The following is a 9,185-nucleotide window of genomic DNA, read 5'->3' as shown; positions in this document are numbered from 1 at the left end:
AGAAGAAGTGAATAAATCGTTCAATTCAGATTCATACTAATAGGTGAAGTTTAGGTGGATTCTTTTCTAGGTATTGTCTATCTCATTGGTTATCTTCGATTATTTTCCTATTTCATTTTTTTGTTGCATTCTTAGTTAAATTAGAGTAGTAAATCTAGATTAAAAACAATCACTTCAATTTGTCGGCTAAATAATAAAAAGACGGTAATTACTAGTACTTTTAATCCTCGTGGATACGATATTCCCTACTCACCATAGCTATACTATTGTTCGATAGGTGCACTTGCCTTTGTCGTATTTATAGTTAGTTTTGTGGCCATCAAATGCCTATGAACTTACTAAGCATTCAGTATGCTTACCCTGTTATTTTTCCTTTCCCTGTAGATTGACGTCTTGCGAAACGTGTCAAGCAGATCTTCGAGAAGCTCACACTATCTCGTTATTGGGTCAATAGTATTTTAATCGTTTCAAAACTCAATTTTGTGGCATGTATATAGGTGTTATATATTTGTTGATTCTTGATTGTTGGTATAGCTTGAAACCTTTAATGTGGTAAAGTTAATGCCTACATGAAATGGTATGTTTTCGGTAATGTGATTAGGTTATGTTTGGTAAGGTAATAAACTATAATTATGGTATTTGAATGAAAAATTCTCATGATAAATTGGTATGGCATATAATGGTATGGAACATTAAAGGGTATGATTTATTAGGCTGAGTTTAAATAATTTGAATTAGTTGGATTTGGTGTCAATTTATGGCATATTGGATCGGATAATTGGAATTAGTTAAATGTCATGTTTTAGCATGCATTTGGTATGCTTTGTGTAGGTAAGGTTTATATATGCACCAAATGTGCTATTAGTTAAGTTGGCATGAAATAGGTACCGAAATGCAGACTTTACCTTTGGGGTATCGATACCTAAGCAAAGGTATCGATTCTCTAGCAATTTTTCTTTAATTTTTAAAACATTAAACCTTAAAATGGTATCGATACAAGGGGTAAGGTGTCGATACCTTGAATAAGGTACTGATATTTTATAGCCAGTATCAATACAATTGGTTTTAAATTAATTTTTCTAAATATCGAAGCTCAAATTGGTATCGATACCAGGTGATCTGTCACAATGTGTTGTGGAAAACTAGGTTCTTTCTAGCACTTAATAAGCTTGTTTTCAGGTAATTCGATTTTCTTTCTAGTAGTTTTTCGTTTTAGTAATTTGCCACAATTTGCCCCAATTTGTTTTTAGGTACTAAGCTTGTTTTCAGGTAATTTGCCACAATTTGTTGTAGAAAATTATGTTCTTTTCAACACTTAATAAGTTTGTTTTTGAGTAATTTGATTACGTTTTTAGTAGTTTTCCGTTTTAGTATTTTATGTTTAAGTTCAACAAAATAAGTGTTTTTATATGTTTTATGACCCGTTAAGCCAACCCGAGCCTAAGGGAAGACTAATAGGTTAATAGAGCGTGTAGAACACCGTTTTAGGCCAAGGAGCACAAGGGACGACTTTAGTGTCGTAACACCTAACTTTGAGCCAACAGAAGTCCCATTCGATGTTTAGTTTTTCAACATTTATACCAAGTGTTGAGACATCAGTTCGATGAAGCCAAAAATTACTACAAGGGTGTTTTTGTCCGCACAACATTAATTAACTTGTTATTCAACCTTTACTTGACCTAATTAGGTTATAATACATGTAATCTATTTATAGCAACTCAAGGCAGGAGATTAGGGAGCTTTCCATACAGTTTTTTCATACTTTTGATTTAGTTTGCAGTTTTAGTTTAGTTTTATTATGTTCGCTTAATCGAAAGATTTCTATTCCGGATTAGACAATTGCGAGTGAAGATTGTTCCGGAACCGTGTTGTTTCATCAATAAATTCATGAGCATTTTCTTTTCCTTATTCTTCTATTTATATTTCTTTCATTAATTTTAATAATTGAATATTTGTATAAATATTAGAATTTATTTTGTGCTTCATACTTATCTCGCATGATTTGGTTGTTTTGTTAATTAATTGATGGAGTAAATAGTTATTTAATATTAAGTATTTATTCAAGAGGACAGAGTATATTAGGATTGATGACACTAGTAGATATCTAGACAGATGAGACCGAAAGGGTATCTTTAAGTGGTAATCCTTAGTGAAGATGAGACCTAAAAAGTATTCCTAACTAAGGATAGTAAATATTTAAATTAAGGGTAATTATCGACTTAGTTAATAATCAGGGTTTCAATTGATTCTAGTCTAAGGAGCTCGTATAGTCGAAATTAGGAATAGGAAAATTTGATAACTTAACTAGGTTAGTTGTTAGTTTAATTTAATTAATTTTATTTTTAAATTCCGAACTGCTAATTCTTGACTTGATTAGAGCAGTATTTATTTTCGATAATTAATTTAATAGTAATTTTGTCTAGTTTGCAATCCCTTAAGTACAATCCTTGGAATACTTACCAAGTGTTTCGATGTAAATTAACTATATTACAATTTGACATGTTCGCTTGTAGAAACTACACTTAATTCTTATCTTTTATTTTTGCAGTAATTTACACTCCCAACGTTCGCACATCGAGAGACAATCACTAGGTAATGGTATCGATACTTGATCTGAAATTTTGAAAATTTTGCAAATTAATCCTATTTCATGCTTGGGCCTACAAAAGAGCTTTCATAAGCTCAATTGAGACTTGAAAAAGATTGTATATCATGATGTTAACCTATTGATGTTATGATTGGATGTTTGAATGATTTGTTTGTTAAATATTTGACAATAATTGCTCTGACAACGGATATGACATCCTATAGCTCGAACCTAAAGATCAGTTGTGCAAGAAGTGTTACAAAAATAGTATTTTTGCATAGCAAAAAATTAAAATTTTTTAAAATCGAGCCAGTTTATAATATTTATAGCAATAACTCCTTTACCAAAATCGCACTTGTGTTTTCTACTAGACAAATCATTATTGTTTCCGACTTTCAACCAAACGATCTTCTCCGCTATATTGTACCACAAACTGCTTCAAGTGTAAACTCAAACAAATTCAAGTCAAACACATAATCAAATATTATTTACCTTACTTTCAGTAGAAAAGTAAATCTCTCTTCAATAAAAACCGACAATTGTTAGTACGAGAAGGAAAAAATCTTTTTTAATTTATCTAAATCTTAAACCAATAGGATGTCAGGGTCACTTTATAAGAATAATTTACATAATCAACTGAATTAAATTAGAATTAAAAAAATTGTGGATTATGATCATTGATTCAAGTAAAACATGCACATTCACATTGGTCAGTGCTAATTCAAGCATAAAGCTGTTGGAAAGCCAAACACTAGAAAGAAACTTTGATCAACCACAAACACATCATATTGACCGGTGTTAATTCTAGTTGCAGGAAGTTAATAAACTAAAATAAACCATGATTTTGATTAAAGATGCACCCTTGAAACAGGTTTGATAATTCATGAGGGGAGGAGAAAAATACCATGAAATGCTACATTCACAAGCTGTTAAAGGAGTCTTCAATGATGTAAATGGGTAGTGCAGGAGATGAACAGAAGTTTCAGAAAATCTTCCCCAACTTGTACTGGTGCATGCTTTGTTTAGTGTTACCTCCTCCTTGACTCTTTATCGGTTTACCAATGCAACCGAATGTCTAGAAATGGCTTCTAATGATAATAATAAAACAAAAGCTGATGTTTCAGTGTTCTGAGGGAGAGACATGGAAGAATAAAGGAAATTGGATCACTGGTCAACCCCTCCTATATCAACGATGTTTGAGGCATCCATCAGAGATGGACTGGAAGAATATCCATAAATGAATACATCAGTTTGTCGTTGATAAGAGCTTCATGTGATGCTGTCCAACCATGAAGATTGCAAAATACTAGCGAGCCACTTGAGGAGGTTGGGTCATAACATCTTTAGAACAGATAAATGCACCATCTCGGTCTTTTCCTTCCTTTGCATCTGCAGTTGTAACAGTAAGATTCACATGCTTTGATGTTGGTTTGACTCTACTACGTGCCTTTCGGGAAGGACTTGAAAATTGGATTGCTTGTGCTTGCACATCTCTCACTTTTGGCATCTTCTTCACGTTGAAGAACCCACTCTCAAGAGATTCCAACACTCTAGTGGTCAACGGTCTGCTTCTTTTGCTTTGCCTCCGGGGATTCACAACTTGCTGCTCTTCTGCACAAACATTAGGAGTAGTTTTCAACAAATCAGCATAATTATTCACAATGATGATCTGGCCACCATCAGCTTCCAAGGTTCCTGGCTCACCATTCCGAGCGTCAGGTGGAAATGGAGGTTGGTTTGAACCAATTGATGACAAGTATGGAAGCTTCTCATTACTCTCCTGAGAAGTCGCTGTGAATTCTGGATTACCTTTAGCTGAAGAGCTAAGAAACGGTACTTTCTCCTGAAAATGACTCACGTGGAGAACATTATTGCTGCCTTCATCTTGAGAATCTAAGGCACGACATACCCCTGTTTGTTCACTAATTCCAGCAGAAAACTTCTCAGTAGGATTTCTTTCCTCTGTCTTAGTACAAGCATTTAGTCTCTGTCTCTTTATGGGAGAAACTAAATTAACTGGATTGCTACAGATATTCTCAGCAAGATCAGTTCCCTCCATCTTAACATAAGCGGCTAATCTTTGCCGTTTCATTGGAGAAGCTAAATTAATTGATATAGCAGCTAAATTCTCGGTAAGGCAGCTTGCCTCTTTATTAGTACAAGAAGTTAATTTCCTTCGTTTTTCCGAGGGAACCAAACTAATAGAAGGAACTGATTTAGCTCTTCGACTGAAATGGTGCTTTATTATCCTCTTAGACCTGGCATCTTCTGATGTATCGGTCTTCTTGTCTTGATGAATCAACAAACTCTGGTCTGCATGACACGAGTTCTTCAGATTTTGATTTGAAATGTCATTTCCATATTTACCTTCTCCTTTCATTACATTAGCAGCAGCAACTGGCTTACTATTAGGTTTTTTATCAGCAGCAATTGGACCATGATTTGATAGTTTGTCAGCATTTTTTCGCTCAACCTCATCCGAAGAACCATCACTTGATTTTTCTTCATTTCCTCCCGAAAAATTATTAATTTTAGAAGAAATTTCAAACTGAACCGGTAAATATCTGAGTTCTCTCACCCCAGATGATTTCCCTCCATGGAGCAAACTGGTATCCACAATGGTAAATTTAATGTGGTGTGCAGTAGAGCTAGTGATTATGCCCTCACAATGGTGAGCATTAGTACCACACTTGTCACCTTTTGAGAGCATATGATTAGCATTTACCTGCCGTGAGTCTCGAGTATCCTTGTGAATCAGTTTTGAAGTAAACATCAAATCAATTGGTGAATATCTCAATTCTCTCATCTTGGATGCTTTCCCTCCATGGACCAAACTGGAATCAACAACTGTGAACTTCATATGCTTTGAACTGTACATAGAGACTCGAGGCTTGAGATAATGAGGCTTATGATAGGCAGGATCATCTTGATCCGATAACTCCCCTGGAATGCACACATTTTCTTCATTGCATCTGCTCATACAATTTCCTTCAGAATCAAGCTCGATAAGTGTTGGTTCAGATGCAACTTTGCTCAAAACATCACTAACAGAATCAAAGTAGTGATTCCCTTTAACAAGTTTTCTTCTCGAGAACTTCTTCACTCCAGGCATAAGGAAAACTAGATAATGTTTGGAACCAACAGAGCATTGATTCTTGGGTTGCTCAGAGTGCCACCCTCGTGCAAGCAAACGTGGCCAAACAGCTTCCCAAAAGATGTCATTGCATCGAGCTTTGCTCAGTCGAAAGCCTCCAGTTAAATATCTGATGATGTCTCCAGATGTAAGAGATGAGCAAGCCTTCCCAGATGGTATTTCAGCAGAAACTTGAGTTGTCCTTGGAGGTTCCATGGCCAGGCCTGTAAGATCTGCCTTCCCTTTACCGATACCTACAGCTTCTACAAGTGCAGATATGCCAACACTAGTCTTCAAGTGGCAGATATAATTTTCAAGCGAAGTTTTACCTTCCAAAAATGACTTAGATACCTGCCAATAGACGATGAGTTAGTGAAGCTTATATTCCTAGTAAAACATATCAAAAAGCTAACATAGAAAAAACAATGTCCCACATAAATAAACAGCAAAACACGTTAAGTGCCACATATAAATAGAAGATTGTTTTGTAATTCACTTGTGAGCTTCTCCTCCAAGCGATAAATCAGGTTTACCTCAAGCAAATTACTTTGTGATTCATCTGGGACATGGGTAAGCAAACGAGATAGTAATTCCTGTTGTCTCCAACCAGTAAAGATTTTCCGTCCATATACATTTTTTCGACGACTTCTCTTTTGGCCATCTGACCATCTGCGATATCCGTCAGACCTATAAAATGCCCCATAGTAAAATGACAATATATCCCCCATGCCCTTGTTCTCGATGAACCGTTTTATTTGAGCAAAATCCTTCCCAAATATATATAAACCAAGAAGAAAACCATCCATGTCTGCATTGCTCCAGGAATCACCTGCTGCACCAGGAACTAGACAAGAGCTTTTACCTTCTAACAGTCGAAGCTTGTTAGTTTTACTTGTCATTCCACATTCAAGGTTGTCCAAATTTGGTTCTTTTTCATTGTCCAACCTAGCACCGGACTCTTCAGCACTTGGTTCAAAATTTTCCTTCCTCTTGGAATTCTGGCCCTCTCGGCACTTCCGAGATTTAACAGGCTCATCCACCTTAGTTCCATGATAAGGCTTACTTAAACCACCTTTGTCTTCATCCTCGAAACCGATATCTTCATGTGTCCACATGACAGGGAGAGGTAAGCCTAATAAAAAGGAATGGGCAAGATAGGGAATGCCTTCTGAGTCAACAGGGTCCATCAAAAGCCAAAGATGCTCCGTTCCTGTTATCATGGGAGGAATTTCCACCTGGTATTTGTTTCCAACTCTTGGACTTAATTGTGGATCCCCAAAAATATCAATTATATCAGGAGAATCAGGGGGAAGCAACAGCTTGGGAGATGTTTCTTCAGGGAGGTTGCAGCTAGGGTCCAACTTAACAGTTTCCATCTGCGAAAAGAATACTAGTTAGAAAATAAGGGTGAAACATACTTGATAGAAAACAGCTAAAAATATGACATGGGAAAATATTCCACGAACATATTATGTGCTCAAGTACACTCATTACAGATTACAAGCCAGTGAGAAATTTAAACTGTGAGACACAGAAAATGGCAACACAGACCAGTATTCAGGTTGCAAAATGAACGAATGCCTGTCAAAGAAAGCTAAATTAGTGAATTTAATCAAAGCATTAAAGGATAGTCATCCAATAGACATTATTTGAGAAACAGTTCAAACAAAGGGATTCATAGCTGATGAATCATTTTGCACTCTGCCAACAACAAAGAAAAACGAAATCATTAGGGATTCAAGCAGCTTAAAGATTTTATCTTGGGGGAAATGCTCAACATAGTACAGCAAAGATCATGCTCAAAGAGAAACAGCCAATCCAAATACCATTTATTATACACTATAGAAAGAGAAATCCCATTCTTTTCCTCCATTCCTATATTGCAACATGAACATGCATTAATCAATCACCAAAACAAATGCAGATATAGGGAAACACAAACAAAAACCTGAAGAATCTCACATTAGAGAAACACATAAAAACTGTTGATAACATCAAAGAACAACAGCTAATAACAGGATCAACAACCCCAGATCTTCTTTTTATACAAAAAAATCACCATTCAAAGCTGATTCAGAAACAGGAAAGCAACTAAAACAACAAGTCATACCAAAGAAAACATTTACATAGTGAAAAAGAAAATCTGAACTAACATAAAAGATCACAGTAAAAAAAAAACGATAACATCCAAGGTAAATACAAGAACCCAACAATCATAAGTAAAATTCTGATATGATCCTATATCTAAAAACATTAACTTGTTGACAAAAAAGGTGGTTAAAGGAACAAATAACAAGAACAAAGGAAAAAAGAAACGAAATTTAAGAACCAAAAAGAGAGAGTAAACGAGAAAAAAGAAGGGAGATTTAAAATGATAAACTTAACCTTCCCCAGGGAAGAAGAAAAGTTCTGAAACGTTAAAATTAAATGTGAAAGAAGGAAGCTAAGGAAATGGGTAGTTATGTTTTGCATTGATTCGTAGCTATTTCCAATCAAAACGTTTATATCCATCGAAAAATAACACCAACATAAACAGGAAAACTAAACAAAAAGAAGCAGCACTTGGTCTTTGAGTTTTGACACTAAAATCTCAAGAACTGTATATATAAAAAGAGATTGAAGAGTGGAAGATGATACCTGGGTCGAAGAGATATTAGGCTTTGTTTTGTTTCACATGGAGTGGAGAAAAGAGAAGAAATCCAGAGAGTATTTGTTTGTATAGTGTGTGTTGGTATATATAAAGGAGAGAGGGTGAACGAGGTAAAGAAGTGTTCTTTGTCCTTACAAAGCTTTTATTAGCAGTGAAAATATACATACATATATATAATAAATAAATCGTATTTTAAAAAAAATAAAGGTATAATAACTTTTTTAACCTTCCAACTTTATAAAAAATTTATTTTAGCCTTATATTTAATTTTTTATCTATTTGAACCCTTAAACATATATTTCTTATCAAATTACCTCTAAATGAACTAACTTTTCTAACGCAGCATACATGTGAATTGTCACGTAGATGAGATGTTAGCATTTAATTAATTTTTAAAAATTTTTAAAAATTATAATTTTATATTTTTAATAATTTTAATTTTAATGATTTTTAATTTTTAAAAGTAATTTTTTATTTTTTAAAATTTTTAAAAATTAATTAAATGTTAAAATGTTATCACATGGTAATTCAAGTGTATGCTACATCAGCAAAATTGACAAAAATTAAATTTTTCATCTATCTTGAGTGATTTGACAAAAAAACACAAATTTAAGGGTTAAAAAGATAAAAAAAATTAAATAAAAAGTTAAAATAATTTTTTCTATAAAATTAGAATGTCAAATAAATTATTATACTAAAAATAAATTAATAAAATATAAATTTTAAGCTATTTTCTAGAAATGTGGGTTGAATTTGTTTTTTCTAATAATTCGATATTATAATGTTTTATAAATGTATTCTATTTAAATTTGGAT

General features: G+C 33.9%; 1 protein-coding gene across 3 annotated transcripts; it reads right to left on the bottom strand.

The window, feature by feature from the left end:
* Positions 1-3,409: 3,409 nt before the first annotated feature.
* On the bottom strand, positions 3,410-8,505 carry LOC107893648 (uncharacterized). 3 transcript variants are annotated; one of them, XM_016818698.2, is made up of 4 exons: positions 8,358-8,503; positions 6,254-7,096; positions 4,292-6,071; positions 3,410-4,198 (listed from the first exon to the last, which is right to left on the bottom strand). In XM_016818698.2, the coding sequence occupies exons 2-4, from the start codon at positions 7,094-7,096 to the stop codon at positions 3,894-3,896; spliced, it is 2,928 nt and encodes a 975-aa protein (XP_016674187.1). In that variant the 5' UTR covers positions 8,358-8,503; the 3' UTR covers positions 3,410-3,893. The 3 variants fall into 3 exon arrangements, with proteins under 3 accessions (XP_016674187.1, XP_016674186.1, XP_016674185.1); XM_016818697.2 differs by adding an exon at positions 7,272-7,301 and having other exon boundaries at positions 3,410-6,071; positions 8,358-8,491; XM_016818696.2 differs by having other exon boundaries at positions 3,410-6,071; positions 8,358-8,505.
* Positions 8,506-9,185: the final 680 nt, after the last annotated feature.

Source organism: Gossypium hirsutum, chromosome A13, assembly GCF_007990345.1.
Source record: "Gossypium hirsutum isolate 1008001.06 chromosome A13, Gossypium_hirsutum_v2.1, whole genome shotgun sequence".
Classification (NCBI taxonomy): Eukaryota; Viridiplantae; Streptophyta; class Magnoliopsida; order Malvales; family Malvaceae; genus Gossypium; species Gossypium hirsutum.
This window is presented reverse-complemented; position numbering and strand designations above follow the sequence as displayed.

Bases quoted from the DNA above. Each gene is read 5' to 3' on its own strand.
- LOC107893648 (XM_016818696.2), bottom strand. From the start codon at position 7,096: ATGGAAACTGTTAAGTTGGACCCTAGCTGCAACCTCCCTGAAGAAACA. The intron at 6,072-6,253 runs GTAAACCTGATT...GTCTATTGGCAG, and splicing joins CACAAAGTAATTTGCTTGAG to GTATCTAAGTCATTTTTGGA.